This window comes from Equus asinus, chromosome 12, assembly GCF_041296235.1.
Source record: "Equus asinus isolate D_3611 breed Donkey chromosome 12, EquAss-T2T_v2, whole genome shotgun sequence".
Taxonomy (NCBI): domain Eukaryota; kingdom Metazoa; phylum Chordata; class Mammalia; order Perissodactyla; family Equidae; genus Equus; species Equus asinus.
The window spans coordinates 47,149,208-47,171,638 of NC_091801.1; the positions used below are offsets into that span (position 1 = coordinate 47,149,208).

General features: G+C 35.7%; 1 protein-coding gene across 1 annotated transcript in view; it reads right to left on the minus strand.

Annotated features, from left to right (window-relative positions):
- Positions 1-22,431, minus strand: part of STK3 (serine/threonine kinase 3) — a 266,921-nt gene that overhangs the window by 193,261 nt on the left and 51,229 nt on the right. The window contains exon 4 of the mRNA XM_044743927.2: positions 14,697-14,811. Coding sequence (XP_044599862.2) covers positions 14,697-14,811 — 115 coding nt within the window. The remainder of the gene's footprint in view (positions 1-14,696; positions 14,812-22,431) is intronic.

Sequence of the window (22,431 nt, forward strand, 5' to 3'; positions counted from 1 at the left end):
AGAATGTGTAAAGGGACAAAATACATGAAGTCCAGTACTAGTGAATGGTTCTTTATGTTTGAACGTAACGTGTAGGGGAAAATAGTGCAAAATGCAAAGGCAGGTTAGGGCCAAACTCTGCTTTATATAACTACAAATTTTTAAGGGGAAATATGATATGATCACATTTGAATTTTAGAAAGAAAATTTGACAGTAGATTCTCAGCCAGAGAGAAGAAGTAGGAAAGCTAGTGTGGAGAATATAAATAATAACAACATCATTTAGGAGTAGCAGCAGCAGCAGCAGCAGCTGTAGTGGTAGCTAACAGGTATATAACCTTGCTTAGAGTCCCAGTGGAGATTTCTGTGGTGGAATTAATAACGAACATCTGAAGTGAAATCAGACAAAATTAGGAAACATGAAGAAGAGTCAGAGCATGCAGTGAAGCAAGAAAGTACCGAAAGCAAAAGCCATACTTCTTTCATAATTCAAACTGAAATTGCCTCAGCACTAAAAACCACATACGGCTTAGGTAGCACCCTCTCGACAAGAAAAAATTGTTATTAAAATGAACATATCTAATCAACAACTGCAGCAAAGTTGCACAGTACAAAATCAACTTACAAAAATCAGTAGCATTTCTATACTCTAATAATGAACTAACAGAAAAAGAACTCAAGAACACAATACCATTCACAATTGCAACAAAAAGAATAAAATACCTTGGAATTTAACCAAGGAAGTGAAAGATTTATACAATGAAAACTACAAGACTTTACTGAAAGAAATTGATGATGACATAAAGAGATAGAAAGACATTCCATGCACATGGATTGGAAGAATAAACATAGTTAAAATGTCCATACTACGTAAAGCAATCTACAGATTCAATGCAATCCCAAACAGAATCCCAATGACATTCTTCACAGAAATAAAACAAAGAATCCTAAACTTCATCTGGGGCAACAAAAGACCCGGAAACACTAAAGCAATCCTGAGGAAAAAAAACACAGCTGGAGGCATCACAATCCCTGCCTTCAAAACATACTACAAAGCTACAGTAATCAAAACAGCATGGTACTGGTACAAAAACAGGTGCACAGATCAATGGAACAGAATTGAAAGCCCAGAAATAAAACCACACATCTACGGACAGCTAATCTTCGACAAAGGAGCTGAGGGCATACAATGGAGAAAAGAAAGTCTCTTCAACAAATGGTGCTGGGAAAACTGGACAGCCACATGCAAAAGAATGAAAATTGACCATTCTTTTTCACCATACACAAAAATAAACTCAAAATGGATCAAAGACCTATAGGTAAGACCTGAAACCATAAGGCTTCCAGAAGAAAATATAGGCAGTACACTCTTTGACATCAGTATCAAAAGGATCTTTTCCGACACCATGTCTTCCCAGACGAGGGAAACAATAGAAAGAATAAACAAATGGGACTTCATGAGACTAAAGAGCTTCTTCAAGGCAAGCAAAAACAGGACTGAAACAAAAAAACCACCCACCAATTAAGAAAAAATATTTCCAAGTCATATATCCAACAAAGGGTTAATCTCCATACTATGTAAAGAACTCACACAACTCAATAACAAAAAATCAAACAACTCGATCAAAAAATGGGCAGGGGACATGAACAGACATTTCTCCAAAGAAGATATATGGATGGCCAATAGGCACATGAAAAGATGCTCATGAGCACTGATCATCAGGGAAATCCAAATCAAAACTACACTAAGATATCACCTTACACCTGTTAGAATGGCAAAAATATCCAAAACAAAAAGTGACAAATGTTGGAGAGGTTGTGGAGAAAAAGGAACCCTCATACACTGCTGGTGGGAATGCAAACTGGTGCAGCCACTATGGAAAACAGTACAGAGATTTCTCAAAACATTAAAAATAAAAATACCTTATGATCCAGCCATCCCACTACTGGGTATCTATCCAAAGAACTTGAAATCAGCAATTCCAAGAGTCCAATGCTCCCCTATGTTCACTGCAGCATTATTTACAATAGCCAAGACATGGAAGCAACCTAAGTGCCCATCAACTGATGACTGGATAAAGAACATGTGGTATATATATACAATGGAATACTACTCAGCCATAAAAAAGGATAAAATCATCCCATTCACAACAACATGGATGGACCTTGAGGGTATTATGTTAAGTGAAATAAGCCAGATAGAGAAAGACAAATCTCTGTATGACTCCACTCATATGTGGAAGTTAAACATGTAGACAAAGAGAACAGATTAGTGGTTACCAGGGGTAAGGGTGGGGTGGGGGGTACAAAGGGTGAAGTGATGCACCTACAACACAACTGACAAACAATAATGTACAAGTGAAATTCCACAAGGTTGTAAACTATCATAATCTTAATAAAAAGTTAAAAAAATTGAACACGCCCTCTATTCTAGTAATTCCATTTATCAGGATGTATCCAATGGTCATAATAAAAGTATGCCAATACATACATACAACAGTTTCCTGCAGCTTTGATTATAAGGGCACAAACTGAAAAGTTGGAACTCATTTCATCCAAAGTAATGGAAAAAACACATTCTGTCACATACACACAGACCTATACAGACTGGTATGGGAAGATCTCTAAGCTATAATACAAGTTAAAAAAAAAAAAACGGCCAAGTACAGAACACCACATATATAGTATGAATCCCTGTGTAAAACAAGATATGCATACATAATGTGCTGAAAGAACCCACAAGAAACTGCAAACTGACATTACCTCAAGGAAGTAAAACTGAGGAGTGAGCGAGGAAACAGTGAGTTCCTCTTCTGTACTACGTGGAATTTTTACAGCGTGCTCATATCACTTTTATTTTTTTCCTTAGTTTATATAATTGAAAGGGGGAGGAGTTTACACATTCTGATTAAAAGTATAGAGAATTATGCAATACAATTTTAAATGATCTCCATCTAGAGTTATTAAAATTAGAGATTTGCCACCTAAGGAACTAAATTTCCATTTTCTCAAAATTAACTTACATGCATTTCTTGATTTCCTAAGATTAAACCAGACTTTTCTGGACAAGACACGATAATCTTGTAATATGTTTTCCTAACCCCAGAGAACATCCACTACTTTAACGAAAATCAAAAAATTTTTAAATCATTAGTAATTGAAAACTAAATACCATTTTTTAAAGTTTTTGCCTTAGTAATAAAACAGCGATTTACATTTGTATACAACTTTACAGGTTACAAAATGCTCTGACACTTATCATCTTTGTTCCTCACAAGAAAACACCAAGGTAGGTAAGGCAAGTAACATGATATTAGGTCCATTTTAAGATTAGGCGTCTAAAGTTTGGAGGAGCTAAACAGTGTACCCAGGGTCACAGAGGTAATAAGTTAATGACCCAGGAACTGACACTTGGTCTTCTGATTCAACATCCAGGAGTCCTCCCCCCAAACCATATCACTCCAAATAACCACTGTCATGGTATGCTAAGGGTCAGGCCCATGACAGGGAGGGAGGGCTCCCCATAGATCTGGCAGTGACAGGCAGTCTGCCAGGAGAGGAATGTACAATATAAAAATAAAGTGTATGAAGGTGGACCTAACTGACGAAAGGGAAATAGAACTGGGAGAAATGCCAAGAAGAATAGTAACTAAGGCGAAAACTGGGCAGCTTACCAAGAAGGGAAGCCAAGGAAATACCTTTGTAAGCTTAATTTACTTAGTTAAGGTACAAGAGAAAGTCTATCGGAGGGACTATATCACAATGGGAAAAATCATAAACAAAAGTGTTTATAATCCAATCAAAAGACTTAGAAAAGATGTAATGGAGTGTGATGTGTACGATGCATTTAATCAGAGATTAAGACGTGATACATGATTGCTATGAGAAATTCTAAGGATCTAATCCTACAGTGCATGGTCATGTTAATGCTGTGGCTTGGAACTTGCAGAAGCATGTGTGAAATATACTTAGAATTCAGTCTCACTCTATGGGAGATACCAAACAAGGAGCAAGAATTGCTTTCCACACAAAAGGACTCATTCTTCTAAGATTCCAGTACAGCACTGAACAGTAGTGCCTGCTCAGGGTGAGAAAATCTTTGTAAGGGGCCACAGACACCAGAACTAATACCAGGGTCAGGCAACCCTTGTCTAAAGGGAACCATAGGTTTTTAATCCTGATGACTAGACTTTCCAGGAGAATTCTTAGAGGAAACATTTACTGCTGACATAGCAGAAACATGCTCCTTGAGAAACAACAACCTTACTTTCGTTTACTGTCCCTTACTGTGACAGAAAGGAGAAAAGGTTGAGGACTCAACAGTTTTGACTTCCAATGTCACCAGATAACTCTTCTAACACTTACCATTCATTTTCAGAGCTATTTTTAGAAGTGTGGTTTTTTAAATTGTTTTATTCCTAATATATTTTGTTTTGATATTCAGGCTGATAAATAAATAGAAATACCTGTTACTTTTTTTTTAATTACCATTCACCCCTCTCCTGCTAACATATTCTGATTTCCCTTTAGTAAATCACTACTTCCCCATCCTCAGACCATCTATTTCTAGTAGTCAGCTCTATTCCAGCACCAGATTAGACATACAGCTTAGGTCTAATTCAATTACCACATCACGTTCCAATGGCCACAAGGATTTGCTCAGAGAAAGGCACATGACCCATTCAGAAAGCGGTGAGGTACAAGACTGCTGGGTTTCAATGAGAAAGGCATAACCCAGGTAGCTACTGTCAGCCATCTTGTAAACTACGAGGCGAGAGTCTGTGTGAAAGTGGAATCAATATAGAGGTATCAGAACAAAGATGAATTCAAGTCATTCCTTTCACCCTGAATCAAGCCATTCATGAAACTAGCTCTGCAAAGATTTTTAGTTATGTGAGCAAATAAACTCCCTTTTTGGTTTAAGCCAGTTTAGTCTGGGTTTTCTGTAACTTACAATCAAGAGTTGAAACTGTTGCAGTGAACTTTAAGTTGATACTAAAAAGCAGGGAAGTTTCTAGAAAAGAGGTTTGTATAAAGCACAAACCACTGACCAACTCTAGAAATGCTAGAGGTTATATCAGATATTTAACAGCATGAGATCTCTGAAGCTGACTTCTATTTTCTGCCTCCAAACAAAAGAGATACAATAATTGGGGGCAGGGGAAGTAGAATAAACATGCCCTTAAAAGGAGCATGAAGACTGTTTTCAAAAGTCTCCTTTTTGCCTTCATTTTCCTAGTACCACCTCCCCTAGCTAGTAAATGTTTACTCCAAATTGTAGTAATATTACACTTAGATTTCTCATTCTTACAGAACTCCTCAGATGTTTCAGTGTCTATTACTTTTTATGACATATATGATATAATCACACACAACAGTGACCAAAAATCTCTGCTACAAAATCAATGATTTAGAGAAACTTGAGAAGTTAAATAGCAATCACTGAAATATCTAAGTCTCAAAAGTAATACTTAAGCTTACATATAAAACTTCATCTGAACATTCATCAAGCCTCAGATTCCAACATCTTTACAATCAGAATTTTTCCCCCTCTTTATTTAACATGAGGTATTTAACATGAGGAAAACACTGGGAAAAACAGCAGAGCAACTCAGTCACTCCCTTCCACCCCTACCACTCTATCTCATCCTACCCCAAAAAAGGAGGGTTGAGAGTATAAAACAGCTAAGGTTTTAAACAACAAAAAATTTATGGGATTCTTCCAGAAAAACACAAATCTGCTCAACACAAAGTACATACATTAGAAAAACATAACTAGAATATTTTAGCCATTATTATATACAAAAGGGCAAAGAGAGGTTGTCTTTCATGAAATCTGGATTGCAGATGTCTGGCAAAAAAAAAAAAAGATTAATAATCTATCACAAAGTCCCACAACTAGTGATTCAAAATGAAAGCTTTCACTACTTACACCATACGTAAATATACATATATACATGCTGCTTATAATCCCTTGATCTGAAGAGAAAGAGAACTGATACTCTACTATGAAAATGTTCAGTGGGCAGACATTTTAAAATCCTTTCCCACATGAAAAGATTCCTGAAAAAGAGATCAGAAGACAACAGAAAAGCACTTAATATATATGGAGTTGTAAATCCTGTATGAACTAGTATCTATTACACAAAGGGGGAACATGCAACAAAATGATTAGGAAAGTCAAACATGAATTAGTCCAATAACAAAGAGGCAAATATAAACCCCAAAAAGAACTTTATGAAATAGAAACCCACACATATCAAAAAGATGTCTACTATTAAAAATGAAATATCAAACTTTGAAACTCCAAATAAATCTTAAATCAACAAGAAATTGGTATGCCTTCACCAAGAAAAAAAATCTGTTTGAAGTAGTACATAACATCAAGGCAGAATATATATTTTTAAAATACAACAAATCAAATATTTACTAAAAAGGCTATGATGTACAAAACATTACTTCTAAGGGCACTAAGATAAGAAATCCTAGTATATTTTGAATAGCCACTGTCTTATTCTATTAAAGAAACTCTCAATGTACGTAAAATGTAAGCTCTATCTTATGAAGTATATTCCTCCTTCATTAACAAAGATAATTCAAAGTATCAATGGTGAATGCTAGAATTCTGTGCTTGGTTCCATAGTCCTCTGTATTATTCTACTCAAACATATCTGATAAATAATGTTCACAATGCAAAGACACTCCCATCTATATAAGTGAGATGACAGGATGCTGATGATAATATCAACAAATACATATAAGGCTTTTTATGTGCCAGGTGCTATTCCTAGTACTTTATATATATGTAATCTTCAGAACAACTCAATGAAGTAGGGTAGTCTTCTTATCCTATGTAGCAGATGAAGAAAGTAAGTCACAGAGAAGTTAAGAAACTTGCCCATGTTCACACAGGTAGTATGTAGCAGAGCCAGGATTCAAACCCAGACAGTCTGGCCCCAGCATCTGCACTCTTAGCTACTACAGTTCATTCCAGCACTTCGCTATAATTTCAACCTTTTCTTTCCCTCTAATCTACTTTACCACTCTATGCTTCAGTTTCTCATCTGGAAAACAGGTCAACAATAGTTCTTACCTCACACAGTTGTTCAATCCTTATATGAGGATTAAAGGCAATAATATATGTAATGTGTTTAGAATAGTGCCCAGCACACACAAATACTATATAAGTAGCTGTGCTTACAATATCTACCAAATGTCTACCACTGGAGTTGAGAATCGCTGTTATAAAACTAACAATCAGTGAGAATTTACCAATCAGAATGGTCTTAATGTGTCCTTCACACTTCTAAAAAAGTGATACCTAAATAAAACTTGACTTCCCCAATTATTTCCATTCTAAAATAACAAGTCCACTCCCAGCCTTCAAGAAAATACATATACATAACTTAGGAGTTGCTCTCTTCAGTCTGAAACTTCCTCTTCATCATTTTGTGTTCCCTCATCACCATCACCCCAATATCACAGAAATATATCTACTCCTGGTAAAGGTAGATAACTAAAAATTTCTCTTATATACCAAACTGAATGTTTATATACGTTTTAAGACACAAAATTTATGAGATATTTTAATGTCATTCTCATCTGTGAAGCTGGATAGTGGGTGCTCTGAAAGGCTTCAACCAGAACACTACTCTCAGAGTTTGCCTTCACCAAAGAGCTACAAAATTACAGAAACTGAAAGAACAATAGCAATCTTCCCGGCAGGGTTGAGGGCTTATCAACATTTAAAGTAGCTTCTAATTTTCTGTTGTGACAACATTCTTGTATGTCACATGTACCATTGTGCTAGGATTTCTCTAGGGCACAGAAGGAAGAGGAGAACCGCTGGATGCGTCGTAGGGTGCATACATACTCAACTTTATAAGAGATTATCAAACTACTCCTCAAAATAATTGTGCTAATTTGAACACCCAAGAACATAAAAGTATATATATACACATGGCAAGGGGGAGGAGGGAAATAGCATCAATTCAGGTTCAAAAACCAATCTGAATTTGTAATTTGTTTAGTTATTCGTCTCTCCTCCTCCTAAAATCCCTTTAAACTGACAGAGAACTTTTTAAAAATAAAATAACAAAAGAATCATTACAGAAGAGTATAATAAATTTGGAAGCATTTCTATGGAGAGAGTCACAGGCAAAGAAGGCGTCTGCAACAAAAGGAGTGATTACCAAGTAAACTCCAGGAGCCTCCATTAGAACCACTGGGTAGGGAGGGCAGGAGTGAGAAGGTAGTCAGAAAAGGTGGTTAGCTTTTCCATGAAAGCTGAAAAGAAGAAAATGGAACACAAGTTGGCTCCTGCCCCGTACAAGCAGATTATGCATTCTGGCATTTATCCCCAGACCGAAAAAAGGCAAGAATAGGGGAGTGGCTTCTCTCTCAAGAAACTGAACAAAGTGCCTCTGTGAACCCTCTCTCCTAAAAGCCAGCTCCCAGTCCATCCACCCCAACATCATACCTGCCAATCAAAGAGCATTGACCCAAGGCTTCCAGTTTCCGCTAGTCAGCCTTCCTGCTGGTCAGCCTGCCACGGGCAAGACCAGGATAAATAAAACAAGTCAAACAATAACCCCAGAGGAAACAGATGATTCAGGAAACAGAAAATAACTTTTTCAAAAACTTATTTTTCTTAGAATGATTAGAAAAGCTTTTGCATCCACGTATCAAGATGTTATGAAAAAGGAATAATCAAGAGCAAACGAGTTCTCGTAAATTAAAACATAAATGCTAAAATAAAAAGTTCAGTTAGAAAAGTCAGAAAATAAAGAAACCATCCCCTACTCCACCCTCAAAAGGGCAAAAAGACAAAAAAGAGACAGAAAATCTAGAAGAAAAAAAAAGAATAAAATTCAGAAATTCATTGTCCAATGAAGAAAATAGAGGGAAATTACCAAAGAAATTTTTCCAAAGCTGAAGAAAAACATAAGGGTTTATTTGAAAGGAACTACGGAGTGCTGAGCATAACTAATAAAAAGGACTCACACCTAGGCACATCCTTGTGAAATATCTTGTTCCTGTGCAACATCAGACATATCAGGATAAGAAAAAAGTCTAAAAAGTTCCAGAGTGGGGGAAAAAAACCTAGGAATAAATAAGACTCTGACAGGCATTAGCTATAACATCAGCAACACTGGATGCTACAAGATAAAGGAGGAAAGCTCTCAAAGCTCTGAGAGAAACTTATGTTCAATGTAAAATTCTACCCAGGCTAACTATCAACCAAAGTGTGAAAGCAACATATATTTTCAGATATGCAAGGACTCAAATAGTTGACCTCTCATTCTTGTATCATGAAGATAGTTTAGGAAGACTACAAAACAAGGGTGAAAACCAAGAAAATAGGAAATATACAAGAAAATGGTGGCACTAACCCAGGAGTCCAGTGAAAAGAAATTCCAAGGATGCAGCTGTACAGCAGACCTAAAAAGCAATGAGTCCACATTAGAACAAGAAATCAGGAAGCTCCAAAGAATGTCTTCTCAAAGAAGAATCACACAAATTTCAGGAAACAGACAAAATGAGTAAGAAGCTAGAAGATATTAGCAAAATGATAAAGATGGCATATGCTACTTCCTTCAACATGAAAAAAAAAAGGAAAAACAAAGAATCACGTAACAACATCATGATCCTAACATAGGTCCATCAAACTAAAATGTGGCAATGATTTTGAGCAATTAAGTGTGAGAAAAAAAATCTATTTTAAACCAGATGCTGGAAAATTCTTCAAGTGACCTAGGAGTATGAAATTGGACTTTTACAGATGGAAATATAATTTTCGCATATCATTGTTTCCTCTTCCAAGATATTCTTTGCATTTTCTTCTCCGACTCATTCATTCTTTATTCATGCATGCATGCATGCAACAAAAAAACTATTTACTGAGCATCCCACATGCCAGGCTAGGAGCAGATATAAAACAGTGAACGAAGACGACAAAACCCTGCCCTTCTGGAGTTTGCATTCTAATAACAGATGACTCCTCCTCTTCCAAGAATTCACCAAGGAGTTCTCTCTCCAATGACGTTTTCCCTAAACTTCCATGTTAGATTAAGTGCATCTCCTTTACTGCTCCTAAAGAACTCTAACTCTTTACAGAAACAAAATGTAGCTTTTTACATACGTATTACCTCAATTAGTATGTAAACAACACAACAACAGCAACATTTGTTAGTTATTTGTACCTCTAGCATAGAGCACTAGGCCTAGATCAATAAATGTGTTTTGAACCTCTCCATTGAACCAAAATATTAATAAAACTGCCAAGTAAAATGTAAAGCACTATACAAATGTTACTTATTATTTAACACATGAAGAAGCTGAAGTCCCTGTCAGTTAAATGACTTGCCCAGATCATAAACCTAGTTTGTGGAAGAGCCAAAACTGAAATCCATAGTGCCAGGTTGAATTAAAATAAGTGGTCAAATCAAAAAATGGGCCAAAATGGGAGAGACTAACCTTAGGCATTTTCTTAGAACACTTCCAAGTACACAATAAATATCCATGACATAGACTCTATTTCTTCCATATGTCAAGGCATAGCTTAACAATTATGTAAATAAAAAATTATTTTGAACTCTCTAATCAAAAATATAATCTATCTTTAAAAAGCTTCAATTTCACAGAGCTGTGTATAGCTACTTTGCACTATTTAATACTTGAGATGCATAAAAGTTTAGATGTTAAATGACATTTAATATGAAATACATTGTTTTTTAAAATATTTTCTCAAAAGAAAACCTTCAAAATTATTCCCATATTTTATTTATTCCTTCCCATAAATACTAGACTTTCATTCTTTTTAAACTTGAAAACACTCAAAAAAAGGAAAGCTGACATTTACTTCCATTAACAACAAAAAGACAAGTTTCTTTTTCATCAGCTAAAGGAAGCCTATGGTTAAAGTTATCAAAATACACGTTTGTAAAAAGAAGCAAAAAATTAAATTTGCATACATATATAACCTCTGTAAAAATCAGGAAACTAATGCAATACATTCTGTTATTTCACACGTTCCAAGATTCCTGGTAAGCACACTTTTTATGGCCTTTCTTTGGTATATAACCATTATCTGTTCAGTAACCTACACTATGAATACTAAATTGTAGTAGCCATGCAAATTACAACTTATCTACAAAAATATAACACTGAAAGACAGGTAGGGTTGTTTTATATTCACAGGATAAGCAGCCAAGGAATTGATCCTGTTTCAGTTTAATAAATATTTATCAAAGGATTGCCAGATGTCAATAGCTGTTCCAGACACTAAGATATTTCCAAGATGAATATATAAAAATTTCTGCTCTTGTATAGCTTATAATAAGGGGATACAACTGCAACTACTCTTCTCCTAAACACTAAAAGCTAACTAATTAAATGTGATTTCCCAGTACAGGATACCACAGCACACTTATCTACACACAGGTTTCACAAACTTAAAAGATTGTTTAAAATAATGTAAAAACAAAAGTCAGTTACTAAATATAGATGATACCAGGACTTGAGCTGTATTTGTGAGTCTGATTATAGAAATCAGGAATTTAACTCATAAATATTTATTTATGGATCCCTCAATACTTATAAACTGAAAGATTCAATGAATACTAACTAAACAGTGATATTTACTCATAATGCAAACAGGAGACTCAGAGAAACCTTTATCACCCACTGGAATATAGAAGAGTTTCACCTTCATCCTACCTCTAGCACCACTGCCATTAACTACCACAACTACCATTCATTATCAGCTCAAATGCAACTCTATGATCTGCCCCATGTTAAGCAGCAGCACTCAGACACAATCACGACCCTTTGCTACTCAGCCTCAGTTCCAACCACTGGAATATGCCTAAATAACCCCTAAACTTAATTCTATGCCTTTATCCCTTCCTAGACGTTTCCCAAAGAAAAAGTACAAATCAGGGTATAAAACCTCTGAAAGAGATGTTTTGAAGCTCCTTCTTTAATATCTATGCTGATAATCAGTAATTGGATTTATGACTTTTAAAATGATATGAGAAGTGCTCATATAACAATTAGCAAACTGCCAGGCAATACTGCAAACTGATAAGGAAAAGGCCGACAACAGGAAAAGCCAAAGGACAGGCACAAAAAGGAAATAAAAGAGCCAACACACATATGAGAAGATGTTCCGTCTACCTAGTAGTCCAAATACATAAAAGAGTAAAAATTATAATACATAATAATCAAAATAATAAATAAATAAATTATAAAAAATAACAGTAAAATAATGGCAGCTATTCATTGTGCTCTTTCTTTATGTAAGAGTGAACATACAAAAAAGACTTACCTAATTAAATTAATCAACAAATTACCTGGGAGCATAGGGAAAGTTTCAAAGAGGAGGGGATCTTTGAGCTGCTCCTTCAAGGAGGCAAATTTACTAGGCAAGGACCGGGGAATGGGAAAACACTGAAAGGCAGGTGAGAAGATGAGGCAACAGCATACACCAAAAGACCAAAACACAACTCTCATTGTTATTCTAGGAGTCAGTTTTTACTGTGAGGCTGGAGTCTAAAGTGCATAATAATATGACAAGTTATGAAGTTGTACAGATAGGAGGGAGGTAAGATAAACAGTGCTACACTTCAGGCTAAAAAGATCGAACTTGAATATTTTTTAAAAGGTACGTAACAACCAATGTTTTTTCTATGCCTTTAATTTTCAAGGAAACATTTGATCAAAAACAAAAAAAGGAAGTGATAATTAAAAATCAAGAACACTTCATGCCTAAAGAGATTTCTTTCAAAAACAAGCATAATTCTACAAAAAGTATATTACTTAGCTGGTTCTCCAAGAGTCATTCCTCTCAAAAACAAATCAAAAATCCAAAAGAACCTGCCAACCTAGAATTCTTTACCCAGCAAATGCATCATTCAAAAATGAAGTGAAATAACACTTTCATACAAAAAATAGTGAGATCTTATCACCATCATTACCACACATAAGGAAACACTAACCGACACTGTTCTTCAGGCAACTAAGAAATGCAGAAAAGGATAAAGTGCAGCAAAACGCCTATAAACACTGACAATATACAACAATAATAAGAATGCCTTGTGCTGTTTAAAATGTGTATAGAATTAAAACAACAAAACATACAACAAAAAACAAAACAGCATATAAACCTTAAAAAAAAGTTCCCATACTTTTAGGAAAAGATTGTTCTCTAGCCATGAAAACATTCAACTACTAGAGTCAGTTTTAATAAATCAAGGACAACCGTTTCATGGTCACATTTTGAAAGCTAGCCAGTCAGTAAGAGCCATGCCTCTGAAATTCAGACAATCAAGATTATCACTCCAGTGAACATTCTTATAAAATGATCCAATATTTACAACGTCCAGGCATTTTTTTTATAAAAAGGGATGATACATATCCGTATATTGCTAACCTTCACAACAATGGCACTCTTTTTACATACTATATAAATTAAGAAAAAGTAGGAGACAAATATTCTTGAGATTTAACTCCCAGAGATAGTTTCCTACAGCTTCTGATCCACCTCTTGCAGCTCTGGGTTCCTTTTCATATCTGGGAATCAGACTCTTCCATGCCACTCTAGGCCCAAATGTACAGAGTTTAGCCCTGAAATGGTTTTAAAACACTTCTCTAACTAGAGGATAATTATTTTCAATCAGAGAATTGTTCTGCCACTCCAGAGTCATCTGATTTACATAAATGCTAGTTAAGTAACACAGAAATTCTAAAATATGTAATTATAATGTCACAAATCACTTAATCCATCCCATCAAAACAGGGATTATTTTAACTTCTATTTCACTTCTTTTAAAAGAAATCCTGTTTACTTCATTTTCTCTAACAGAAAAAGAATTAATAGGATAGACTTACAACATACTTCCCCAATCAAACTTTAAAATGACTCTGGTTAACCACAAATTGACTCAAATAGTTAAGTATTTTTCCGAATGTATTTTACTGAAACATGTCTGACAACATATAATATCATATAGTCATGTCATATGGGTTACTGTTCTACAGATTTACAAATTATTTCCCTGATTATTATTCTTAGTCATTCACAGATTTAAAAAGTCACTTTTGTCCTTATAAACTATCCAAGTAAACTAAATGCATTGGAAGCCTAAAGTAAACTATTTTGTGAATAGCTTTTTTACTTAGGCTTAAAACATAAATAACACATTTCACTAAGCTGAATTCACAAAAATAAAAATTATGATCTAGCTCTATCACTTTCAAACATCCTGACAATATTTGGGAAAATAAAGACAAAAATTTTTTCAATTATTTTTAAAAGTTCAGAAACATAAAACTTCAACTGTTTACCAGTCATATATTATAATACAGAAAACTTAAAGAAATACCATGAATATAATGAACTTTAAATAAAATTTATGGAACTCACATTAATAAAAAATATGCACACTGATTGCAAAGGAAGAAGAGGAGTACCAGGCAGTTTCTCAGGGGCTTGTCAAAAATTCTTCTAAGAAATCGACTGAACAATCAGATGACTCCTAAAGTTGCCATACAAAGAGATGTGGCTGATTTTCACACCTCACACTAGATCCTATCACACTGTAAAGCCTTTTCTTTTTTCACACTACCATTTTCTTTGTAACAAAATACTACCCAGTCAGATTCTAAAATATGAATCTTTAGAAATGAGATTAGCAAAACAATTTAGAAATACTTACTGTCTTGTTTCGTAATCTAATTATGTCCGAGACAGAGCCAGCTCCACAGTACTCCATAACAATCCAGAGGTCTGTGTTCTTAAAGTAACTGCCATAGTACTTTACAACATAGGGGCTAAAGAAAAATAGATAGATAATTAATTTTAGTTAATTCCCAAAGATAATTATGTCTTAATCCCAATACAAAGCATTTTCAACATTTTATAATGTTCCAATACATAAACTTAATGAGTTAAGTTCTATTGTACATCAAATTGTCTATATGCAGGGTTCACCAACTATGTACAATTATGCTTTAATTTATGGATGAAATTTAACAGGATTACAAACCAGAGGAGGTCCAAATGTTCTGAGTGATTCCCAAGAAAATAAGTTTTTGTTTTGGCAAAGGACTTACTATTTAACATAAGAAATAAATGAAAATATTTTCCTTTAACTAAAGCACTTTAAATATAGACCTTCTAAAGGATTTTGCATTCAGTCAAATATTAACACTCAACTTTAAAATACTCTATATTTCAATGAGGCCAAAAAAATCTTTTGGCTAAAATTCTGGAGAAAAAATAATTGTAACTTTTTTTTATTTTAAATTCAGATAACTAAAATTATTAAAATTTAAAATATTTCTGAAATGAGGCTTTATGTCTTTCAGAACAGAATAAACTATGTTTATAGCCAAGTTGTTTTTAGAAAGACTTAGACAGGGACAAATGTCCATCACCATTAATATTTATTAAGAGTTTGCTATATACACTAATGTATAAAACACCTTGCCCAACTCAAAGAGGCAGAGCATCAATATTCCCAAAATACATAAGATGAAAAACGCAAGGTAGTGTAAACTAACAAGTATACAGCTTAAATGCCAAGAGCTCAAAGCAGGAAGTGACCATGGTAGAGCCATCAGAGAGAACTTTGTGAAAAGGGTGGGACTTGTATTATGAAAAAAAGATTAAAACTTCAATATGTGGACGGAGGAGAAATATAAGACAAAAGGCCATGAGCAAAGACACAAAAATAGAAAGGGAAAAACCAAGAATGGCATGTTTAAGGGACAATTTGTTCAACAGATATTTCTACCTAGTAGCAGCTATCATGAAAAGTGGCATCAGTATAAGATAGATAAGATACAGGAATCAAATAAGCAAAAAGTAACAATAAAAAATAGAAAGTACATAAAACATCACCATAAAGAGACCACCAAAAGAAGAGGTTAAGAGAAGGCTGTCAGGGAAGACTTCTGAGTACAGCCTTTACAATTCAAGCCTTGAAGTCAAGGGTAGAGCACATTGGTTGGAGTTTAAGGGCTTAAACTAAAACAGGCAGCTACAGGGCTAGAATCCAATCCCATTTTATCCCTACTGCTCCTCATTATCTCTTGCACACACCTGCTTCCCAACTGATCTCCTTGTCATAGTTTTCACTCCTACTCAAATCTATGCTTCATATAGTTGACAAGGTTAACTTCCTTTAAAACAAAACTGAAATAAGCTGATCACATGGTTCCCTTGATTTAAAAAATAATTCCAATCGCTCTCCATTACTAAAACAAAAAAGTTTTAACTGCTTCATATCACATACAAAACCTTTCAAAGTCTACCTCTCTACCCACATCTGTCATTACTCCTCATCTCACATGTTAAGTTCATAGACATACTCAACTCTGCTGGGTGCTGGGAATGGAAAGTACGTATTAGGAGTTCATAAATGTTCACTGAACCATTTAAGAAAAGTGCTTGTTTACAAACAAATGAAACTAACTTACAGAACTTCAACTTATGGGTAACATACAGTTTTCTTTACATACACTTCTTTGGGGTGTGAGTGCCTGTGTAGAAACCTTTACAGGGAGTACAGAACTCACACCTGTCTGTGCATCAGAACCACCTGTCACCCAGGCACCACACCATAGAGGTTCTAATTCAGAAGATCTTTTAAAAAGCTCTATAGGTGACTTTGATACACACCCAAAGTTAAGCCTCACTCTGGAAGACAGACTGCATATCCTTCAGAGAACTTCTTTAAATATTCATTTTCTCATTCAAAATTCTGAAGGGTGTTGAATAGCAGTGAGTTCAAGATTATGTTCAGTGAAAAGGACATTGAAAATGTATATATTTTCCTGCATTATACACTAAGTAATCAGCAATTCTAAGTCTGGGATTGACAACTCTTATGAAAATCAGAGATTTTAACCTGGGCAGCTGCCTGAAAAGGCAGCTCTCTCTCTTTGGGAGTGAGTCAAGAGAACACCTTTGGGGGAAGGGGAAGTTCTCTTCAAAAAATACTTTGGGGGTGGAGGGCTGTCCCAGTTGCATAGTAGTTAAGTTCACACACTCCACTTCAGTGGCCAGGGGTTCACAGCTTTGGATCCCAGGCGCAGACCCACACACTGCTCATCAAGCCATGCAGTGGCAGCGTCCCACATACAAAACAGAAGAAGACTGCCACAGATGTTAGCTCAGCAACAATCTTCCTCAAGCAAAAAGAGGAAGATTGGCAACACATGTCAGCTTAGGGCCAATGTTCCTCACCAAAAAGAACTTTGTGGCCCCTTCTAACACAATCAAGTAGATGGATCAAGGTCTAGCAGTTTTATATCATGAAACACGGCTTTAATAATTTCAACCTAGAAAAGAATTTAAGCAGATAGACCTAAACGGCCACATTAAGGACATATACTCAAATACAGTTTCTTTCATTCATTCAACATTCATTCATTGAGCCTCTACGTAAGCCAAGCATTAGACCAGATGTTCAATGGACAGTGATGAACCAGACAGACACAATTCTGACTCTCACAGAGCACACACCAGCATGAAACACACAAGTATTAGAGAAGTAAGCCCACAAATAAATATAATTATTCACTGTGGTAGGAAAAGAAGGGGTGTTACAAGATATACTGGCTGAGACTTTATTTTGCATTCATTATTTCTGCAAGCAAAATTGCTCCTAGTTCATCTGAAAGAATGGAATAATATCCATATTCCTTGGTAGCCCTTGACTTAGGAAACAATGGAGTATATTAAAAAACTTTGAAAGTAGACATGAGTCAGCTTTAACAATAAAATATCCTCCCTCCATTGGGTGGCTATGGATTACAAATTAGATTTGGAAAAGAAAGGAATGCTTAAACTCCAAGGGTTATATATAACAGTAGCCTACTACTGGTCATCCTCTGATATCTTCTATATTAATACTTTTTTTTATTTTAAAGCACTTATAACATCTTGTAATTACTTTGTCACTGACTTATATCTGCCTCCTCCAGAAGAAAAGAAGCTCCATGAGGATACGTGACAATCTGTCTTGCTCTCCATTTTATCCTCAGTACCTCCCTTCTTATATGTACAAACAAAAGCAATGAATAAGTGAGCAAATGAACAACCACAGAAAAATTAACAGAAGGGACCTAATTTAGGCCTCCCCAAAGGAATACCATTTAAGCTAAGATTCAAAAGTTGGCTAGAAGTTAACCAGATAAAGAGCACCCAGGCACCAAGAACTGTCTGTGCAAAGGCCCTGAGGCGAGAAAGAGCAAATAATTTCAAGGAACCAAAAGATCAGGGTGCCTAGAATAAAGTGAGTGAAGAATAAGGTAGCATACAATGTAAATGCAGATGGAGGCAGGAGCTTGACAATGTAGGGTCTCAAAACCAACTTAAGGAAATTGTGCTTTATTAGATATGCAAGAAAAGATCAGAGAAGAATTTTAAGCAGAGGAATAATATGATTTAATTTTACTTTTAATATTTCCCTGACTGCTCCATCAAAGCTAGATCATAAGAAAACAAATATGGACACAGGTGGACCAGTTAGAAGGTTATGTTAGTCTATGCGTGCAAGAGATTGTATTAAGCATATCTTTTTATGTTCCATACTTGTGATGCTTTCACATCTGGGACCTGCTGATAAATGCCTCCACTGTTCCTCTCAAGATTAGCTGATTCCTAGAGATGATACCTGTGAGTATACAACCATAGGCAAACAAACCAATCTGGAGTCCATATGCCAACCACTTCCAGGGCCACTAGTCCCCTGCCCTAATCACCCGAGGGCCACATACCAGACAACTAGAAGACAACCACACACCCCAGAGCCCAGTGAAATTACTCAAATTAGCCAATTCTAAACCTGTTTACCCTGTCTCACCCATTCCTTCCCATGGAAACCACAATAAAGGCTCTTGCCCACAATTTCCCCCTCTGCCTCTGCTTCCTAACTGACCCTGGTGCTTCCCTGTATGGGTCCTCCCTCCTCTCACCTCCACCCCTTGCATGGGGGGCTCCCTCCTCTTGGGATCTGTAAGTGTAACAATCCATCTCCCAATCTGTAGGTCTCACCATACCTGAATATAAAACTTACACTTTAAAAAAGAGATGTTGGTGGCTTGGAGTGGGAATAGAAGAAACAGAAAAGAGAACAAATTTAAGAGATATCTTCAAGGTACACTCAACACGATTTGATAATGATGTAGACTGGCAAGCTAGGAGACCATAAGTAAGTTTTCTTCTGTGTTTTCTCCACTGTGCCTCCCTTTCAATTGCACACTGAAAATTAATTTAAGGCAGACAAATTAAAGATTACAATTTAAAGCCATAATTTTTTTAAAATTACAAATATAGATACAAATAGGCTCAGAAAGTTCAAGTCCTGGGACTTCTGACGCAGTCTGTTCCACTGACACAGAAGTCACTCGTTCAAATTCATTCATCATTCATTCATGTATCATTTTAAAATAATCAACAAACATTCACTGAACAACATATATGGCTTGGTAGCAGATGCTAGGGAGAAAAATGGGTAGACTTTAAACTAGTAAGAAAGAGAAAAGGCAGTCCAGGCAATGGGGAACTTTTAAAGGAGTTTACGCAGGAAAATACTACAATCAAATACCCATTTAAAGATGATTACCCTATGCAGGACTGTCAGGGGCCAAAGGTGACACTGTTCATCCTAACCAGAAAGTTAGCTAACAATACAATCATTTAAACATCCTAACATCTGTTTTGTAACCACTATATTGATTATTAAAGGCTAGAGGCAAAGAAGAGATAGTTTCCTTCAAAACACTAGCTCAGCATTATTTACATAATTTTAAGAAATAAACAAACTTCTAATTCAGCCGTAATGCCTAAGAATCTTGACTAGTTTCTAAGTCCGTTTGGACTGACAGGACGTATAAAAACCCAGCAATTATACATATTCTTGGCACAGTTAAATAGTTAAACAAGACTTTGAAAATTACATTGGGTGGAGGGACAAGGAAGGCACAAGACAAATTACAGTATAAACCAGGAAGCAAAGGTGAAACATGATGCCTTGATAACTGAGGTGACAATCATGAGATATAGTCCACTCCTTTTTCCTGTGCCATCCCCCTACTATTTCATTCTGTCACATTCATTTATTTCCCTTCCCCTATTGAACATCTACATTCCAATGAAACGACATATCATCTTCTTCTCTTTTTTCATTTTTTCTTTTTTTTTGGCTTCCTCTCATCTCACATCAATGATTACATCCTTTCCATTTCTCTGTCTCCATTTCACATCTCCCCTACACCCATTATCTTAACAGTCTTCCTCTATTATCACAACTCAAAATAGAAATAGTATAAAAGGAGAAATAAGGGCCAGCCCTGGTGGCCTAGTGGTTGAGTTCAGCGCACTCCACTTCAGCAGCCCGGGTTCAGTTCCCGGGTACAGACCTGCACCACTCTGCTAGCAGCCATGCTGTACTGGCAGCCCACATTACTAAAAAATAGAGGAAGACTGGCACGGACGTTAGCTCAGAGCGAATCTTCCTAAGCAAAAGATAAACAAAAATAAAAAAATAAAAAGAGAAATGACAAAAACCAGAGGGAAAAAATAGAAAAAGCACTACAAACTTTTTCTAACTATTTGCCTCTTATATAAGCACTACTCATGGTACAAGTTATTTGGACTGAATCGTTATGTTTAAGCTTCTTATAGAAACTCAAATGTTACTTTTTACTGCCTAAAGTAATTAACATTTTTATATTAACTTGAATTTCATCTTAATTGAAGAAAGCCATGTATTGCTTCAGGTATTTTTTTCATGGACTTTTATTTTTTAGAGCAAGTTTAGGTACACAGCAAATTGAGTGAAATGTCCAGAGATTTCACATATACTGCCTGCCCCTACACATGCATAGTCTCCCCTACCAGAGTGGTACATTTGTTACAAGTGATGAACATACACCGAAACATCATTATCACCCAAAGTCCACACTTTACATTAGGGTTCACCCTTGGTGTTGTACATTTTATGGGTGTTGTACATTCTATGACAAATGTATACCTACTGTATCCACCATTATAGTATCATACAGAGTAGTTTCACTCCCCTAAAAATCCTCTGTGCTCCGCCTTTTCATCCCCCCCACCCTCCTACCCCTGGCAATCACTGATCTTCTTACTGTCTCTATAGTTTCGCCTTTTCCAGAATGTCACATAGTTGGAATCATACAGTAGGTGGCCTTTCCACATTGGCTTCTTTTGCTTAGTAATATGCATTTAAGTTTCCTCTATGTCTTTTCATGGCTTAATAGCTCATTTCTTCTTAGTGGTGAATAATACTTTACTGTGTGGATGTACCACAGTTTATTTATGCATTCATCTACTGAAGGACATCTTGGTTGCTTCCAAATTTTTGGTAATTATGAATAAAGCTGCTATAAACATCCGTGTGCAGCTTTTTGTGTGGACATAAGTTTTCAGCTTCTCTGGGCAAATACCAAGGAGCACGATTGCTGGATCATGTGGTTAAAAGTATGTTTACTTTTGTAAGAAAATTAATTGCCAAACTGACTTCTAAAGTGGCTGTACTATTCTGCATTCCCACCAGCAATGAATGGAAGTTCCTGTTCCTCCACATCCTTGCTAGTATTTGGTGTTATCAGTGTTCTGGATTTTGCCCATTCTAATAGTAGCGGTATCTCACTGTTGTTTTAATTTGCATTTCCCTGATGAATATATGATGTGGAGCATCTTTTCATATGCTTATTTGCCATTTGTATTTATTCTTGGGCGAGGTGTCTGTTAAAGTCTTTGGCTCATTTTTTAACTGGGTTGTCTGTACTCTTGTTGAGTTTTGAGAATTCTTTGTATATTTTGGATAACAGTACTTTATCAGATAAGACTTCTGCAAATAATTTTCTAAGATATAGTTTTTAAAGTGTTCCCATTATGAGCATGTGATAACTAACATGCTAAAGAAACAGCTATTTTCATTACATAAGTTTTATTAACATCCTTCTACCACCTTAATGGTGTTCTAAACTGTTAAGTAAAGGGTAATATAGTGTTTTTACAAAGGCAATGTGAATATTCTCCTATGAAAACTGAACCATTTCCAATATAAATCTAAATCACAGCAATTTATTTCTTGCCCCATGCAAAAACAAACATACATACACAGTCATGCACCGCATGATGACATTTCGTCGACAATGGACCACATATACAACAGTAGTCCCATAAGATTAGTACCATATAGCCTAGGTGTGTAGTAGGCTGTGCCATCTAGGTTTGTGTAAGAACAAGCTATGATGTTCCCACAATGACTAAATCAGCTAACGATGCATTTCTCAGAATGCGCTCCCATCCAGTGACCAATGACTGTACACAAATTGACAGAAATTGCCAAAGTTCATCATGAATTCTTCAATTTGGTGATCTTCAAACTTACTTTTTTTTTGGCCTCAGAA